General features: G+C 37.2%; 2 protein-coding genes across 3 annotated transcripts; one reads left to right on the forward strand and one right to left on the reverse strand.

The window, feature by feature from the left end:
* The first annotated feature begins 5,540 nt into the window (after window positions 1-5,540).
* LOC136839733 (uncharacterized) lies at window positions 5,541-12,672 on the forward strand. Of its 2 annotated transcripts, none has more exons than XM_067106075.1 (3): window positions 5,541-5,580; window positions 6,481-6,591; window positions 12,145-12,672. In XM_067106075.1, the coding sequence occupies exons 2-3, from the start codon at window positions 6,486-6,488 to the stop codon at window positions 12,465-12,467; spliced, it is 429 nt and encodes a 142-aa protein (XP_066962176.1). In that variant the 5' UTR covers window positions 5,541-5,580; window positions 6,481-6,485; the 3' UTR covers window positions 12,468-12,672. The 2 variants fall into 2 exon arrangements, with proteins under 2 accessions (XP_066962176.1, XP_066962175.1); XM_067106074.1 differs by lacking the exon at window positions 12,145-12,672 and adding an exon at window positions 6,775-7,296.
* A 2,574-nt stretch (window positions 12,673-15,246) lies between these two features.
* LOC136839734 (uncharacterized) lies at window positions 15,247-16,865 on the reverse strand. The gene is made up of 3 exons (XM_067106076.1): window positions 16,806-16,865; window positions 16,156-16,266; window positions 15,247-15,912 (listed from the first exon to the last, which is right to left on the reverse strand). Exons 2-3 carry the CDS (start codon window positions 16,259-16,261, stop codon window positions 15,590-15,592), a joined length of 429 nt encoding a protein of 142 aa, XP_066962177.1. The 5' UTR covers window positions 16,262-16,266; window positions 16,806-16,865; the 3' UTR covers window positions 15,247-15,589.
* Between the last annotated feature and the right edge of the window lie 3,429 nt (window positions 16,866-20,294).

A 20,294-nucleotide genomic window follows, 5' to 3' on the forward strand; every position in this document is an offset into this window, starting at 1 on the left:
TAAACGGTGGTTTGGTGGCTACGCTCCTGGAAATTTTTAGAAATTTTCTTTGTGGTAATCTAACTCAAGATAAGAAGTTTATTAAACACTTAAGAAATTGTAGACGAGAAATTCATCTTGTGTCCTTGAAAACAACGTCCATATCTAAGAAGAAAAATATACTGAAAAGTCGTAAAGGGGGGCTATTCTATCAGCGTTATTACCTATTGCAGCGAGTTTGGTAGGAAGTCTTTTTAATTGAAAATGAAGGAGTTTTACGTTATCCCTGCCATTACCTACGAGAGGTTAATGAATAGAAAAGAGGTTTGTGATGGTGATATTAATAACCTGGAGGGTACTGGCAAGTTGGATACGACAGCTGTTAGTAGTAGCGGACACGTCCCTCTTAATATCCAAAAACTGTCTGTGCCAGCTATATCGCTCACGGGACCTCCTCTTCCTCCTCCTCCTCCTCCTATAGAAAGTGTAGGTGCAGTGACTGGAGGGAGGTGGTAAACGCCCCTGATTACGTTGAAAACAATTAAAGGGGACATGACTCATAAAAAAAAGCAATCCCGATTTAACAGGTATTATTCCAATATTTTTTAAAGAACCTCAAAAGTCATATGTTACGGCTTTTGTTAAGCACTTACAAGATTCTAACACGGTTGAATGGAATGAAGAAGGAGATTTAACTCATCCACTCGCAGGTTATAATATTTTAGATATAGCTCGAGAATTTCAAGGGAATAAAAAAACCCACGTTGATAATATTTCGAATTATCACTACTTCATAGAAATGGCCGGGGTTAAAGATTGGATGTTAAGGAATATAGCCATTAAAAAACAAATCGAAACGTGGCGAAATATGGGGAAAAGGAGGAGGAGGAGGAGGAGGAGGAGGAGGGGAGGGGAAAAACAAGATGGCGGTTGTGAGGAAGAAACGAAACAGAAGCATGGTGGATGCGTGGGTGGCTTATTAACATTTTAGGAACAATGATGCCGGAGCTGTTTAGTCACGTGATACTGATTTTGATAAAATGAGTCATATGTGTGGATGACTTTGGCATGGGGAATGATAAGACTTGTTTATTCGTGTGAGCTTGAATCATGGCTGGGAGTGATACTGATTTTGATAAAATGAGTCATATGTGTGGATGACCTTTGGCGTGAGGGAATGATAAGACTTGTTTATTCGTGTGTGTGTGAATCATGGCTGGGAGGGAGAGAGACTTGATGCTTCGTCACAACTGGTTTGTAATCGGTGATTGTGATAAAGGCAGGGAGCTCGGGTAGCTCATTATCTCTTGAAGGATTATCACATCAAGACGTGGACTCTCGCCATGGCTTCATCAACCTCCTCGTGCAAGTTAGTTTTCGGGAACTTGTCCGAAAATATGTTCAGGAAGCGGAACACGTGTTTAGTAGTGGCCACTAATTGTGTCACATGCAGGAATTACGGTGTGGTGGCAGACGTCATTCGTGCTTATCCGTATGCCGAGTTGGCAGGTTTTCGATATTCTCGCACTGGTGCATCATATGCATGTCCTCGTGATAGGGTATTGAAGGTTCCGCCATTGTGAAAAGACCTGAAAATATCACATCTTGGGAATGCAACGATGAAGTTGATCTCCCTACCATAGCTACCTTATTAACACAATACGGTATCGGCGCCCCCATTGAAGAGAACGAATACGCACAAAAGAGCGTGGCTTATTCCAAAGATGAAGATCATGCCGATCGTTTGGCCAGAGATAGTAAGCAGATGAGATTCAACCACTTTTTTCTTCGGTCAAGAAATTGAAGGAAGAATTATCTAAATCATCGTATGACTTTGTCAAGTATGTTATCTTTCCCGCTGGCATCGGTCAAAGCGGGCGTGTTAATACGACTTGGTTGAATCAATATTTACCTGTGTTAGCTACATTCAGTGATGAAATGAGCAAAACTAGTAAAATATGTTGCGTGGCTATAATGAAAAAGAATTTATCCCTGTTGGAGGAAAGGTGCGTGGAAGATTTATATATGAAAAACTTGTTAGCTAAATTTAAAAGCTTTGAGGTGTTAGATGAAACGTCGTCTTTGATAAACGGTCGGGAAAGTGCTGGAGTAGATGTATGTGGTATATACTGAGGCTGTGATGTGAAGGAACAGGTTAGAAAATATTTAGTAGCCGTGTGTTTCGTTGAAGTATTGTTTTTGGAAAAGCGAATGCGTATATTATCGCGTTCGTGTTTGTATATATAGTTTTTTCTAATGTATGTATTTGTATGGAATATTAATTCATTCCCTGTATTTAGCATTGGTTACAAATATAAAATAACAATTCCGTCTGTCATTTGATTTTTCATTTAACCTCTTTCAAACTCGGTATTAATAAATAAACAAAACTGAAATTCCGTCTGTCATTTGATTTTTCATTTAACCTCTTTCAAACTCGGTATTAATAAATAAACAAATTGAAGTGTTTGCCTTTAAACTTGTGTAGTGTATGGAGGTTATGACTCAAATTCTATGATAGATAAAATTTCACGTGAGGGTGAAGTCAGCTTGGCAAATATGGCGATAAGGTCAGGTTTCATCCGTGTGTCGGTTATTGGGGGAGATATCAAACTGATAAATATATGTCTCACATGAGGTTGAAGTCAGTCGCCAAATATCCTTTTATCATGATACTCCGAATATCTAAGCAAAATGTAACGGCTGAGAGAGAGAGAGAGAGAGAGAGAGAGAGAGAGAGAGAGAGAGAGAGAGAGAGAGAGAGAGAAGTTGATAGAGGCTACATTCGCGATGTGCATATATTAATTTAGAGATTTTATATGAGGAGGAGGTAAACGTCCCGGTTACGTTGAAAACAATTAAAGGGGACATGAGTCGCAAAAAGCAGTGAACTGAGTCTATTTGGGGTTGGGGTGGGGTGGTTTTATTCCCGTAGAGTTACGTGACATCACGGGGGCATAAGCGTGGAGTCGATTTGGGGTCGGGGGTTCAAATGAAGGGTTTCCCGTAGAGTTACGTGACGTCACGGGGGTTAGGAATGGAGTCGATTTGGGGTCAGGGGTTGGAAGGATGGTTTTATTCCTGTAGAGTTACGTGACGTCACGGGGGGTAGGAAAGGTGGAGTCAATTTGGGGTAGGGGGTTGGAAGGATGGTTTTATTCCCGTAGAGTTACGTGACGTCACAGGAGGTAGAAAAGTGGTGGAGTCAATTTGAGGTCGGGGTTGAATTGGTGGTTTTATTCCCGTAGAGTTGCGTGACGTCACGGGGGGTGCGGCAAAGTGGAGCCAGGTTGGGGTCGGGGGGTTGGAAGGATGGTTTTATTCCCGTAGAGTTACAGGTGGCCACGCCCCCAAAAAGTGGAGTCAATTTGAGGTCAGGGGTTGAATTGGTGGTTTTATTCCCGTAGAGTTACGTGACGTCACGGGGGTGCGGCAAAGTGGAGCCAGGTTGGGGTCGGGGGGTTGAAATGTTGGTTTTATTCCCGTAGAGTTACAGGTGGCCACGCCCCCAAAAAGTGGAGTCAATTTGAGGTCAGGGGTTGAATTGGTGGTTTTATTCCCGTAGAGTTGCGTGACGTCACGGGGGGTGTGGCAAAGTGGAGGCAGGTTGGGGTCGGGGGGGTTGAAATGTTGGTTTTATTCCCGTAGAGTTACAGGTGGCCACGCCCCGAAAAAGTGGAGTCAATTTGAGGTCAGGGGTTGAATTGGTGGTTTTATTCCCGTAGAGTTGCGTGACGTCACGGGGTGCAGAAAAGTGGTTTCATTCCCGTAGAGTTACAGGTGTCCACGCACCCACTCCTTTTTCGACCTCATACGCATACATGAGCTTATAAGACAAGTGGAGTCAGGGGGCAACACCCTTTTTGCACCTCATGTACATATATTAGTTCATGTACACGTACATGAGCTTATAAGACATGCGGAGTCCATTTGGGGTCACGGGTGGCCACGCCCCCTAATATGAGCTCATGTACGTACATGAGCTTATAATACAACTGGAGTCGATTTGGGGTCAGGGGTGGCCACGCCCACCAGAATAGTGGAGTCTATTTGGGGTCTGGGGAGGCCACACCCCCTTTTTAGGCCTCATGTACGTATATGAGCTTATCAGGAGGGGGGAGGGGCTAGCCACGCCCCCTTTTGGGGGTTGGGGGCGTTGCTCCGCCCCTTTTTAGGCCTCACGTACGTACATGAGCTTATCATTAGGGGGGGGGGTGGCCACGCCCCCTTCGGGGGCGGGGTTAGAAAAGTGGAGTCTATATGGGGTTTTTTCCTCTACTCCTTTATGATGGGTTCACTTCACGACCCAAGACTTTTCGTAATATAGAGCCTATTTGGCTGTAAGTCCTAACAATGGGACCCGCAGAGGGGCAGTGCCACCAGTGCACCTCACGTGGTACGCTGTAGGCATTACTTAAGGTTCTTGCAGAGTCCCTTAAGGTTCTTGCAGAGTCCCTTAGGTCCCTAGCTGCAACCCCTTTCATTCCTTTTACTGTGCCTCCGTTCATATTCTTTCTTCCATCTTACTTTCCACCCTCTTCTAACAATTGTTTCACAGTGCAACTGCGAGGTTTTCCTCCTGTTACACCTTTGTAACCTTTTACTCTCAGTTTTCCTTTCAGCGCTGAAAAACCTCACAGGCCCCAGTGCTTGGCCTTCCATTCCTAGAACTGGGGAACTTTCATGCATTCAGTGCTACAGGCAGAAACAGGGAGCAGGAGTGGTTGGACAGCAAGCTACAAGAAAGAGGACTCACCAAGGGGACGAAGGGACGCTGCAAACAACCCTTAGTAATACCTACAGTGCACCACATGAAGTGCACTGACGGCACTACCTTCATACAGGGAAACGGAGAGAGGAGCTGATTTCCAAGCGAGAAAACTGCAACGTATCCGTAATTACCGAAAATGTCTTATCTCTTTCACCAAAGTCAGGAAAGTTTTAGTTTCCCCTCTGTAATTTTGAATGACATGATAAAGGATTTTTGTAACGATGGATGTCTACTAAAAGATATGTGAACGGCAGTAATATCAATTGGTGAGCATAAAAACTTACATAAAAAAAAGTTCTTGACGCAAGATGTTCATCTTCGTCTTCTGATTCTTCTTCTTTTTGTGGGGGGGGGGGGGGGACGGGGATTCAGTGATAGATTCCGGAGGGCACGACAGGGAAGGTAAGAAGAGTAAACCTGTCTTTGCCAGGGCTTCGAACCCCATTTTCGCCGTTAGTCATGGCGTTTCGTCACTCCCATCCCTGGGAATTTTGCTAGAATTTCCAGTTGCCGAAAATTTACGTACATCCCTTTTCTAAAAAGAAAAAAGAATGCCAATAGTAGCAATTTAACATATGCGTGGTTCATTTTCTAAGACTCTTTAAGGAGTCGAAGGAAAGTGATGCGGCTGCAATGATTTTAATCAGACCAATTCTCAAGGTTGAGGTCGTTTACTTGCAAAAGAAGAAAAGGGAAATAAAGCAATGTCTTGTAACTCGCCATTTCCCCCCCCACCACCCCATCGTAGGATATAAACAGTCCCAGGATTGCCAGCCATAGCATTGAGCACCAGCTGTCGTTCTTAAAACATCAGCACAAAGTGACCTAAGGTAGGGATTAGGATGACAACATAGACCTATTGTTATTGTTCTGTGTTTCTGAAAATTTATTGTTATTCCATAACAAGGTTTTCATACGAGTTTTACGTGTTTCACATATATTGAGAAGGTAATGAAAGTTACTCTCACTAAATTATTTTCAGGTCATGGTAAGAAGCACCGATTCTTTCAAACGTACGATTTTATTAATTATATATGTCAGCATATTCCACTATCTGTGACGAAATTTCTATAACTTTATTGAAGTTCATTTCGTATACATTCGTATTTTGTCCATATTTCATTATAAGTATAATAAACTAAATTTCTACGCGAACAAAATAAAGATTAGGTTTTGATATTTTCTAATGAAGTCTATAGTCTTCGTTTTAAAAACCTTTAATGAATATAATTTAGAAAATTGTAATAGCACAGCAGAATCAGTTAAAGCGATAGATACGTTTAATTTAGTACAACATAAATAGCGAAATATTTTTTCTGTAATAAATCGCGGTTTTTGGATCGGCACTAGACTAATATACACGAATTGTTCTTCGTACCTCGATTAGATTTAATGTAATTAAACATAAATTCAGAAAACAATATAAAAACATCTAAGGGCACATTTTGGTCCCAGTTACTAAGCAGCAAATACATTGATGAATGGCACTAATTACTGCCATTTTATTATGATGCAATTACTGTTATCAAACATCCTTCCTCCAATCTTGCTGTTCAACCCCTCTAATCATTAATCCTTAGTGTAACTGTGGGGTTTTCTCCCAGTTCCACCTTTAGATCCTTGTACTTTATCTCGTTAATTTTCTGGATCTCTTTTAAGTGCTCCAGTGGTTGGCTGTACAGTCAAACTCAAAATTTTCCTTTGAAGAATTTTTCCCCTTCCCATTACAGCCAAAATGAAGTTCCTGGTCGTCGCCTCATTCTGTGTGGCTGTGGCTCTCAGCCAGACTGTGATTCAGCCAAAACCAAACGTTCGAAATTTACCTGCTGAAATCAACAAAGGTTCGTACCTGTCTCATTTGCACATTTCGTAAAATGTCAAAAACTTTGCCCTAAAGGAAATGGTCCCTCTCCTCCTCAAAGAATTTGATGTAGCTCTTCAAAAGAAGGACAGATTACTTGATTTTTGAAGTAGAATAATTATAGCTTAATTGTATGCAATATTCACAAAAATGCTTTTAACAGACGCTCCAGGCCAGTGCATTGCATTCACTCTGAGACAACCGCAGGCCGTGGGAAAGTCTTGGTCCCTGGCTCCCTTCTGTGGCAAAGCCACCTGCATTCAACTTGAAGGAAAGCTCTTCGAAAAGGTGGAAGACTGTGGCTTTGAACCGAAGCCATCTCCCGGCTGCAGGGTCAAGAACGAAGCAGACAAAGACAAGCCATACCCAGCCTGCTGCCCCGTGTACGAGTGCCAGCCAGGTGCCACCCTTCAGTACCCAACTCCAGAAGAACTGAGGGCTGCTGCACAGAGGAACGCTCAGGCAGCACAAGGTGCACAAGGATAATCACCAGACTCTCAGGATGCTTTAAGTTTAAGACCCAAAGAGAATTTTTGTAGAGGTTTGAATAAATTCTTGGGAATATTTTTTAATGTTCATGTCTAATGGCAGTAATTAATACAAGAAGAGGAAGGTTAGGAAAACCCTTTAACCTGAAAAATAACTGAGTGAATATTTCGACGAAGGGGTTATATTTATACTGAAAATAAAAAAAGGAATTATGATCGACTTTGCAATTTTTCTAATCCCCTCAGCTAAAATGACAACAAATCAGAGAATGAATGAGGCATTACTGCCTCGCTGCCACACGAAAGATGTTTTGTCAATGAGCTGGAGATGATTAATTGGTAACAATGAAAACTGGCATGAAAAAGTTCTTCATTATCATACCAGAGTAATTTCATCAAATACTTGCAAAGAAAACTTCTGCCATCTTCTTCATATAATGGTTTGCCGTTAAACGAGTTTTTATACCTATGTTACTTGGATATGTATATCACGCGTGCATAAGCAAAAGCGTGCATATATTGGGAATTCTGTCCAGCACCATTTACCCAAACTTCGGCTTCCTTAGAGATTCCCAGTTTCCTCTCAACCATTTGTATACATCCTGCTACTTTTCTCACTTCACCCACCATATGGCTCCTCCTCTCTCATCCTGCGGTTATCAAATATATTTACCCTCAAATGCTTCTACAAATCTGCTGTTTTCATTCTCTTACTCTCCATAATAATATTCTGCTCTATCCTCCTGGTTCCCGTTTACCTCTTATAAAACCTTACTCTTTTACCAATCTTTGCAGTTTTTCATCACAGTCCCAAATGAGAAGTTTGTATCATCTGCAAACATCAGACTTTCCTTAATCTAATCACCAAACATTTTCTCTTCTCACAGCTATCCACCCACATCTACGATGTCCTTTCACTAACTTCTCGCGACAGTCCATCTATAAAGATATTAAATAGCTGTCACGGAACCAGACATGGCGTACCCTTATTCTATTCTTTAACTAAACAAACCATCGATCTTAATTAGGAATTGGGAAGATGAGAGCAGTTCATTTGCCACTGAGAGGGTTTCCTCCTTCAAGTGGTTCACAACCGTTCAAAAGGATTGCCCTAGTTCCTGGGGCTTCATTTTTTCTGTTTTTTCCTTCAACCGTTGGCATTTCAAAGAGGAAAGACATGTCGTACAGCCTACTGACACTATGGCAACAGCTTAGAGTTAGGAGAGTGACATGGCAGCCGGGGTTGCTATTGGCCTCAGGAAAAAGGGTCATCCGCCATTTATGGGTATTACCTCCCCCAAGCGGTTTACAGTCTTCTCATTAGGTGCCCTTCAAGCCAATGGACCTCTCAAGGACTGCTGTGACCAGTAAAATACGTGAAATTACCCTCTCTCTCTCTCTCTCTCTCTCTCTCTCTCTCTCTCTCTCTCTCTCTCTCTCTCTCATTTTAGAGAAAGAATCTCTCTATATATATATATATATATATAAAAAAATATATATATATATATATGAGCCCATTTTTGTTCCAAACAAGGAACGAGGAGTTGGTTGAGCTTCAGACCGTCATTCGATGGGCGCAGAGTTAATTTTCCCGTTAAGACCGGCTGATGAAGAGTTAGAGGAATTTATTTCTGGTGATAGAAATTCATTTCTCGCTAAAAATTTGTGGTTCGGATTCCGTTACAACAATCTGTCAAAAACCGGTCCCGCTGCTAAGTAACCAATTGGTTCTTAGCCACGTAAAAATAAGTCTAATCCTTCGGGCCAGCCCTAGGCCGAGGCTGTTAATCAGCTCAGTGGTCTAACAAAAACTAAGCTATACTTAGTTTTTTATGTATAAATATATATATATATATATATATATATATATATATATATATATATATATTTATGAAGGGAATAACTTGCACCCGGTTGTTTTGAAAAATTATAATTGATAAATGCTGAGTTTCCTTAGGAGGCCGAGGTTGATGCCTGGTTTGGAAACGACAACAGACAGTTGCTTATAGCATATAATTATGAATATATATATATATATATATATATATATATTTATATATATATATATATATATATATATATATATATATATATATAAAAATATATATAATTTATATATATATATAGTTATATATATATATATATATATATATATATATATATAAAAATATATATATATACATTTATATGTACATGCACACAGACATGCACCCTTATAAAATAAATATATATATACATATATATATATATATATATATATATCCATATATATATATATATATGTGTGTGTGTGTGTGTATACACATATATATATGTACGGATGTATGAATGTATATGTGTCTGTAGCCCGTGTATGCTTCTGTTTGTGTAAGCGCATGAGTTTCAGTTTATGTACTTGGGGGCTTGGGTAGAGGTACGGGGGCTTTATATACAGAGATGACAGAGGAGTATCAGGTGCTTCTCACTGCTTTGAAAAAATTTAAACCACGAAATTTGTCTTCCTTAATTATTTACAATTAGTTTGATTTGGTTGGCAATTATTTCCTAAACAGCAAAGATGTATTTTTATACCTATAGTCAGAGAATAAGGTTAAAATGGTATCCATAATTTAAGAATAATTTATAAAAATGAGAATAATAGTTAAAAAAAAATAAAAGAAATTATTAAAGATATAAAAAATGCAAGTAGCATAAGTACAGGCTTTCGAAGAAGAAATATATTTATTGCCGACCATTTCCTTTTCTCTACATCATCACTGAAGTAAAGAGCGACGATACTTCTACGGCACCTCTTATGGGTCCTAAATTTTGAACACACTAGATTTCTTCGATTAAAAAAAAAAAAAAAGATCAGCGGTTGACAGATTCTAGACGACTACTAGCAAGTGTCTTAGTATTTTCTTTCTATGGAGGTTTTGTTTTCTGTCGATTGTATAAGGTTGTTTTCTTCTAATTGCCGACAATAATCTTATTTTGATCGTTTTGTTATTTGCTTTCGCCATTCTATGAGCTGGGGAAAGCAGCTGAAAGCGGGAATTTTCAAAGTAACAAAATAAATGCACCTCATTTCATCTTGCTGAATTTAGTGAAAGCTGATTTCCCAGACTGAAAAATGCGATGTACCCATTACAGAAAATATATTACAAACTGCACAAAAATCTGGACATATTTAGTTTCCTTTTGTACTTTTTAAGGCCAACATCATATCTAGGATTTTTTTTGTAATTAAGAACGGTTACTTTAAAAAAAAATAATAGAGAGCACAAAACACTTGCTCTAACAAAGAGTTTTGACGCAAGATTTTCACCATCTTCTTCCTCTTCTTCTGATTCTTCTTCTTTTTTGGGGACTGGAATAACGATACTCTTAGGATGGGTACGAACAAACCTGTTTTTGGCGGAATTCTGCATCGAGTCACAATTTCGCATCTGGAGTCATAACGTTTCGTCACTATGATCCCCTTGGAATTTTACTAAAATTCCAGTTGCCGAAGATTTACAAATATTCCTTTTCTAAAACTGGAACACCAATAATAATTTAACATATATATGTTTCATTTTCTAAAAATCTATAAGGCTCGAAGGAAAGAGATGTGGCTGCAATGATTTTCAACAGACCAGTTCGCAAGGTCGTTTCCTTGCGAAGTAAAAAAAAGTTAAATAAAGCACGGCCTTGCAACTCGCTATTCCTCCCCAATCGTAGGATATAAACAGTCCCAGGACTGCTGGCCATAGCACTGAGCACCAGCTGTCCTTCTGAAAGCATCAGCACAAAGTGACCCAAGGTAAGGATTTAGATGACAACACAAACCAATTGTTATTGTTCAGCGTTTCTGAAAATTCTTTGTTATTCTCTGACCGAGGTTTTCATGGGAATTTTACGTGTTTCACACATTCTGAGAAGGCATGAGATGTACTTTAATTAAATTCTTTTGACTTCACGGTAAGAAGTGCATATTCTTTCAATCGTAGGTGTTTTAATTATTTCGTAGTAACAACCCCATCTGCGATAAGAATTCTGTAAGGTCAGCTAAAATATTCAGCTGAAGTTCATTTTCGTATAACATCTATATTTGTCTATATTTCACGATAACTCTAATATATTAATTAAAATTATATGTGAACAAAATACAAGTTAGATCCTGGTATTTTATAAAGTTCGTTTTGAAAACCTTTAATGAACATCATTTAGAAATTGAAGTAGCACAGCTTGACCAGTTAAAATAATAGATACGTTTAATTTGATAAAACAAGGATGAAAATCTATTTTATCCGTAATAAATTAAGGTTTTTGGATCTACACTGGACTAATATACACGAATTGTTGTTCCTGTCCATCTTAGATTTAGTTTAGTTATACTGGGCTTTAAAAACAAGATAAGAACATCTAAGGGAGCATTCTAACCCCAGTTACTAAATAGTAGATACATTCATGAATGGCAAAAATGTTTTCCTTTTTTCTGTGATGTAAGCACTGCTATTCAAACTTCCTTTCTTCGATCTTGCTGTCCAGTCTCTCTAACTGTTGGGTATTCTCCCAGTTCCACCTTTAGATCCTTGTTCTTTATCTCGTTGATTTTCTGGATTTCATTGTTTTGCTGTCCAGCCATTCAAACTCTCTTTTTGCACTGTCTTCAGCACCGAAAGTGCCCCAGTGGTTGGCTTTACAGTCTAAAGTTCATAAAATGCAGCAATCATTACAGAGTCAAACTCAAATTTTCAGCTGAAGAATTTTTCCCTTCCCATTACAGCCAAAATGAAGTTCCTGGTAGTCGCCTCATTCTGCGTGGCTGTGGCTCTCAGCCAGACTGTTGATTCAGCCAAAACCAAACGTTCGAAATCTACCTGCTGAAATCAACAAAGGTTAGTGCCTGTCTCATTTGCATATTTCGTAAAATGTCAAAAACTTTGCCCTAAAGGAAATGATCCCTCTCTTCCTCAAAGAATTTTATGTAGCTTTTCAAAAGAAGGACAGATTACTTGATTTTTGAAGTAGAATAAATTATAGCTTAATTGTATGCATATTCACAAAAATGCTTTTAACAGACGCTCCAGGCCAGTGCATTGCATTCACTCTGAGACAACCGCAGGCCGTGGGTAAGTCTTGGTCCCTGGCTCCCTTCTGTGGCAAAGCCACCTGCATTCAACATGAAGGAAAACTCTTCGAAAAGGTGGAAGACTGTGGCTTTGAACCGAAGCCATCTCCCGGCTGCAGAGTCAAGAACGAAGCCGACCAGGCTAAGCCATACCCAGCCTGCTGCCCCGTTTACGAGTGCCAGCCAGGTGCTACCCTTCAGTACCCAACTCCAGAAGAACTGAGGGCTGCTGCGCAGAGGAACGCTCAGGCAGCACAAGGTGCACAAGGATAATCACCAGTCACTCAGGATGCTTTGAGTCTAAGACTCAAAGAGAATTTTAGCAGAAGTTTTAATTATCTCTTTGAAATATTTTCTTATCTTCATGCCTAATGTCTAATGATAGCAATTAATACAAGAAGAGGAAGATTAGGAGGACCTCTTTAGCCCGAAAAATAACTCGGTGTATACATCGACGAAGATGTTACATTTAACTGAAAATAAAAAGGAATTATGTTCGACGTTGCATTTTTTCTTAATCCCCTCAGCCGAAATGATAATTAATCAGGAAATGATTGAGGCATTACTACGTCACTGCCACACGAAAGATGTTTTATCAGGGAACTGGATATGATTAATTGGTAAAAATGAAAACTGACATGAAAAAAATCTTTTCATCACACCAGATCTTTTTTAATATAATACCTGAAAAGACAACTGCCATCTTCTTTATGTGATGTAGTGAATGTCTCTGTACGTTAAACGACTTCAAATATGAATGTCTCCTGGATGTGTATATCATACTTGAAAAAAACAAAGGCGCGTGCATATTGTGAATTCAGTGCCCAAATTTCATTGTTCATAAGAAATGTTTGTTGTCAGCCGAGTTTTCAACACACGACTATATATATATATATATATATATATATATATATATATATATATATATATATATATATATATATATATATGTAAATGTATATATATGTGTCAACCAATATATATATATATATATATATATATATATATATATATATATATATATATATATATATATATATATATATATATAAATATAAACGACTCTCCGTTTGGATGACGCTAAGGATATTAGGTTCATGATTTGTTTAATTTTATGTTATTGAGACATTAAGTACTTATCAATAACCACACCTAAATATTTCAGATAATATACCTCCCTAAATGTTCCACCTAGTTCAGATTAGCCCAAATCTATTTGCCTTTTTAAGAATTGAAATATCCAGAACATTCTCGTTTTTGATTGAAGATTTATAACCACGTACGGGCCAAACTCCGAAATTCTTGAAAATTACAGGGAAACTGGCATAAAACTAAAGGAAATTTTATTGTCAAGACGAGTACATGATTTTGGCTCATCCCTCAGAAGTACTATTCAAGTTCTCACTGCAAGGTAAGACAGAATGGGAGGGATAATAAAAGGTTGAAAAAGTGATTGAGGAGATGTTTTGGTGAATATAGTAATCAGTCTACCTAAGGTATGACCATTACCTGGTCTGATGGAAGTCACAAAAAAGAAATGCGATAAAATAATATGTTGGAGGGTAACATTCTCGAGTCTTTGACTACAAACGGTAGAGGGCCAGACGTGGCTCCCTGTGTATGTGTGTGTGCGCGCGCGCACTAAGAAAAATCTCGAAGATAAATGCGTCCAAGTAAAGGCGAAGGACACACACACACAAAAAATCCAGATATTCAGCATTAAGCGCATTTGTTTGTCCTCACTAAAACAGGATACGACAATAATAGCCTCAAAAATTACTTATCGAGTAAACATAAACTATAAACACTAACGCCTAACAGAATTAATTGTCGAAGGTACTTAAGAACTGGGATAAAAGATGATCAGGTAACAACAGATACAAAGGCGTTACTTATGCAAATCTAAATCCCAAGTTTCATGTTTTTATTTACCAGTAACCTTTTAAATGCTAAAGCATCATGGTCACCTTGGTGAAGGAAAAATGCAATGACGTTTCTTTCATCTGCATCATCTCATGGAATCATGGACCATGCTTAGCTCCATTTAATAGGATGAAAAAAATCTTTCAGTTGTATGAAAACAGTATTCGATATTTGGATTGTTCTCGCAGAATATTGATGCCGTTTGAAATATAATGTAGGCGAACAGCTATATACTCTTCTTCGTTTTAACGTGCTTTTTCCCATTTTTATATGGGGTAAGCACGATGCCTTCTTTTGAAGGACTTTGATTTGGTGTTGGGGTAGGCCGTAGCCCTCGATCGGCTGCCCTGCCTGACATCGCTTAGACCCCGGTAGCGAATGTGTACATGTATCGTACCAAATCCCCAGCTCCCTTTCTCCCAGCAGCGAGGAGAACTGAGCGGTTAGGTCGACAGTTCGAGGCGTGTGAGGTGTCTGTTATGTTTTTAGATGTTGGAGTGGCTTTGTTTATGTGTGTATTAGTCTGTAACACCCATTTGCTTTCAGCAAACCTATCCATTGATTACATACATAATCCCGGGGTGTCTACACGGATAGCAAAGTGTCCGCCTCTCTGACCGGTCGGCTGCAGATTTGAACCCGCCACAGACCTCTATGGAGTCTGAGGCTGCTGCTCTACCGACCTAGCCATCGAGGCTCTGCGAACAGCTGTGTGTATATATATATATATATATATATATATATATATATATATATATATATATATATATATATATATATATATATATATGTATGTATATATATATATATATATATATATATATATATATATATATATATATATATATATATATATACATATATATATATATATATATATATATATATATATATATATATATATATATATATATATATATATATATATATATATATATATATATATATATATATATATATATTTAATTATATGTGCATTGTGGGTTTCGTCTGGCATACATGACACTGAAAAGTATATATCTATTATATATATATATATATATATATATATATATATATATATATATATATATATATATATAATATAAATATATATATATATATTTATTTGTTCCATGAAACACTGAAATGAAAAAAAAATCTTTATTTATTTGTACATGAAAAACAAAATACTTCTTTAACAATCAAGCTGAAAACTTTTTGAAACATTTCTTCAACAATCACAACAAACACATCAGAATGGTAGTAACATCTTCGTGGACATTAAATAAGTTGAAAGAAAATCACGAGAATGCTTTTGTAGTTAAAGTAACCAAAACCCATTGTACTTAGAGAGACTAGTCACAATTCTGAAGAATGAAGATTCCATATAAATTAAATTTTTCCCAAGTAAATCGAACACATTTGATATGTTTTGTGTTCATGGTTGTTTTGCTATTCTATGTAGACTTTATTTTTTTTCGGCTGAGTTATTATCCCTGTGCACCTTGTGCAGCCTGAGCATTCTGCTGTGCTGCAGCCCTCAGCTCTTGTTCTGTTGGGTACTGGAGGGTGGCACCTGGCTGGCACTGGTACACGGGGCAGCAGGCTGGGTATGGCTTAGCTTGGTCGGCTTCGTTCACGACTCTGCAGCCCGGAGATGGCTTTGGCTCAAAGCCACAGTCTTCCACCTTTTCCATCAGCTGGTTTCCTTGTTGGAGGCAGGTGGCTCTGCCACAGAAGGGAGTCAGTTGCCAAGACTGACCAACAGGGAAGGCCCTTCTGGCAGTGAATCCGTAGCATTGACCCGGTGCCTCTGTTTGAAGAGATAATATTCATTAATGATATTAGTAATCAAATTCGAGTTGATAATGCATCAAAATTCTCAGTAATTTTATATTAAGAGGTTTATTTATTTAATATTAGTGAGCTGACAACCCATTACTAACTTATTCGAAAAAATCCCGCTGAAAAAGCGGTGAAGAATTGGATTTAAGGAAATTTATGAAGTATTTACTATAAATTCTGTAAATAAAATAGCATTATGAAAAATACTAACCTTTGCGGACTTCAGCAGGCAGAGTTCGGACGTTTGGTCTTGGCTGAATCACATTTTGACCAAGAACCACTGCCATACAGAATGAGGCTACAATCAGGAATTTCATCTTGGCTGAAATGAAAAAGGAATGGTTATTTTTAAATGGAAATTTTATATATTGTCTCTCTAAGGAATTTTTTTTATCATATCGAACAATTGTATTTGAAAATGCATGATTATCAAACACTTTATATATGCACAAAAACTTCTTTGGGAATTTTCAACATCAAGTGATTCCTTTTCACCGAATCCTGTCAGAAATTAGGGAAAAATCTCATAACAATGTCCTCATTTTCAATGCTCCCTTTTTCAGTTGTTAAAATGCTTCTAATAAGTACTGAATAGATAAACTTAGATACAGCAAATAGTATGATGATCTGCACATTAAAGAAAAAAAACAGAATTTTTACTGTGAAATAATTCAGATTCTTATTTATGATTGAAAAAAAAAATGACAATTATATACTGCAAATTCTTAGGGGGCAGGAAAAACCTTCATTGCTCAGTCATTCCAGTATAATATATCAAAATGTCGTTGTAGAAGCTACTAATAAACAGCTTTCAGAAAAATTGTTTGCTAAGCATAATATTGTTTATGACTAAACTCTTACCTAAGTTCCCTTTAGCGTTGGTGTTACTCTCGAAGACGACCAGGAGTGTTTGATACCCACCGACCGTACGGTGATTGTTTATATGGGATGAAAATCGAGCCGATGAGATGCCAAATACTCCATTTTGAACTCTTTTTCTCTAACCTCGCCTTAGTGACCTTGGCTTACATAATGCATCTCTTACTAATCCATTTATACTACTCTCCATTTCCTCATTACCGGCAACAATAATTAATAAACAAATAAGTTATGTTTTTGTTGCTATGTGCATTACAATAGGATTAGGAATGAAGTTTGGCACCTGCAAAAATAGGTAAATTCCCAGGAATTTTACTGCTCGAATTCCAGGAGCAAGAGCCCGCAAATTGCCCAAGAGGGACTGGTTGCGAAAAAGCGTCAGGTCCACCCATCCCCTACCGAACACCCAACCACCATCACCCAGCCCTTGCATCCCATTCGTTCATAGAAGATGGGGACCAACAAGAAAGTTACGTGAACTGTATCAAACGTTTTTATAGGAAAGCTTTCTTTTCATATTTATTCCGAGACGATTCGACTTTACAATAACTTGAGTTTATTGGATGTTCAAGAGTACAGATGATTATTCAACTTAATTCTAATAGAGAAACTTAAGATTGACTATATTTTATAAAAAGAAATGAGAGAGAAGATGGGAACTTACACAGTAAAGAAATAGAAATCGTCTGTGTGAGAGCAGCTATTTTTAACTATTTGTATATCTCTATATGATATATAAATATATATATATATATATATATATATATATATATATATACAATATGTGTGTGTGTGTGTGTGTGTTGCTATAGGTAATATATTGGTTATTGTGTGTGTGTGTGTGTATAAATATATATATATATATATATATATATATATATAGCCCCAGGAGAGCTGTTAATCAGCCCAGTGTTATTTTATATATATATATATAATATCTATATATTTTATATATATATAGTATATATATATATATATATATGTATGTATATCTATCTATCTATCTATCTATCATCTATATATATATATATATATATATATATATATACAGTTATATATATATATATATGTATGTATATCTATCTATCTATCTATCTATCATCTATATATATATATATATATATATATATATATATATATATATATATATATATATATATATTTCACTGTGGTAGAAAAAGAGCCTTATCCTTGTTAGGTTATGCGATGAATTTTCTCGTATTTATTCAGTGTATATAACTAAGGTAGTGCTTGCTGGCAGGATCTTGACAGACTTTAAGCATCAAGTCATTTAAAATCTCCTATTATATTTTATAACTTCAACATTTAGCATTTTCCTAAAGAAATTCTATCCAAAAATATGGAATTAACGAACATCACCATCCTCAAGCAAGGAGACAGTTATGTTTGTGTTTCCTTTCAGAATTTCTGGGAAGCGTATTTAGATGTCATAATGTGTAAGTCAACGGGTTTAAGGTTTCCTCATGCTTCGGTACTACTGTACAGTAGAATATCGATCGGGAAAAATATCTCAAAAGCAAAATGTGCGAGTGATGATCTAGCATTGGTCATATTCCAGCAAAATGAAAACGTAATGAAAGGTTCCTTAACGTTGCACCGATCTAACAAGCGTTGAGAATTTACTAAGAGTTTTACTTTGGCGACAACTATGGTGTGGAATAGTCTGGCTGGTGCAATAGTGGAACCTTCTGATCTCCCAATGTTTAAGCGAGGAGCAAATTCAATCCTGTTTTCTGCCTGACGTTTCCTTAATTCAAATGTGTCTATATTATTTTCTATTCACTCATATTTATTTGCTCAATCCAAATAGGGAATGAATATGGAAGACCTTCCTCCCATGACAAGGTTCGATCCCACAGACGCAAAGTTAAATATTTGCTCTATAACTGGAAATAACAACCGGTGAAGAAATGCAATACGTTTATTGTTGCCATGTACAGTTTTCAACATAACAGGAAGAAAATTTTGGCAAGTGCAATATTCGGGAAAACCCCCATGAATCTTACCGCTGGAATCCCATGAATGAGAACGGGTCGATGACGCATCGGAGCCAGGTTGCGAAATAGCGGTAGAGCCGGCTCCCTACCTCCCCTACCAGTGCATTAAGCATCCAGTCCTCATGCCCCTTCCTCCGATTGCAGATGAGTAAGGGAACATTGTGGAACGCTTTTTATGGGTGTTTTTATTTCAACATTATCTTTAGATGTTTCAATGGATTGATTTTCAGATGGATTAGGTTAACTTAGGTTTATTAAAAAGACCAGAAGTAAAAATTATTGTGCGATTTCGTTTCCAAAATGAGTTCCAAGTTGACAGGTTCCCTGAACAAAAACAAAGGAAAAGTTAAAAAAAGTACCATTCTAAAACTATAATATAGTTTTAGAATGGTACTTTTCTTTGGTAGGTGAGAGTGCAACTGATCTTTGTATATATATATATATATATATATATATATATATATATATATATATATATATATATATATATATATATACTTGATGAGAAATTTTTGTTGTGGTTTGTTTTTTTACCTCAGTTGTTGCTAAGAAAAGGCAAGCGTGTTGCCCACCAAGTGAAATCCTGTACCAAGAATATTCAACTCTGCAATGACCTTCCATTTACGGCAGGAAATTTCAGAAACAGGTAATTCCGGTAGATCTCTTTTTTTTTTGTTTCCTTTTGATTTTTCATGAATTACTTGAGATCTTTCTTTTTTCTTTCTCTCTGTAATTCTTCAGCTGAAAATTATTATGGAAAGAGTCAACAGCCTATAAACCCAAGAGGGCTCCAAAGGGGAATCGGCTTTAGAGAGAGAGAGAGAGAGAGAGACAAGTTGTAGGAAAAGGTGATAGAGAAATAAATACGAGGAAATGGTAAATAAAACCTTTATACCTGAATTCAGGAGACGTCAGAAAGCAGGAATGAATTTATTCCTTGCTTAAACATTGGGAGATTGGAAGGTTTCACAATTACACTAGACAAACTATTCCGCATTTTAGTTGTAGCTAAAATAAAACTCTTTAGCGAACTTCTCAACGTTGTAAGGTCAGTGCAGCATAAAGGGACCTTTAATTACGTTTTCATTTTGCTGGAAACGACCGTTGCTGGATCATCACTCGTACATTTTCCTTTTAAGATATTTTTTATAACTGTTCTTTTAGTGTCGAAGCATGAAGAAATTAAAAGAACCTGTTATTTACATAGGATAACTAATTATGCTTCCAAACAATTCTGAAACGGAATATAAACTTAATTGTCTCCTTGCATGAGGAATGTAATATTCATGAAATTCCATTTTTTAGAATGATTAACTATAGTAAATGCCTAATGTTGAAGTTCTGAAATATCAAAGGAGATTTTAAACGAAATTTATACTTGTAATCTGCCAAGATTCTGACAGGAAACAATACCCTAGTCATATTCACTGAATAAATACGTGAACATGGTTAG

The sequence above is a fragment of the Macrobrachium rosenbergii genome, chromosome 6, assembly GCF_040412425.1.
Source record: "Macrobrachium rosenbergii isolate ZJJX-2024 chromosome 6, ASM4041242v1, whole genome shotgun sequence".
NCBI lineage: Eukaryota > Metazoa > Arthropoda > Malacostraca > Decapoda > Palaemonidae > Macrobrachium > Macrobrachium rosenbergii.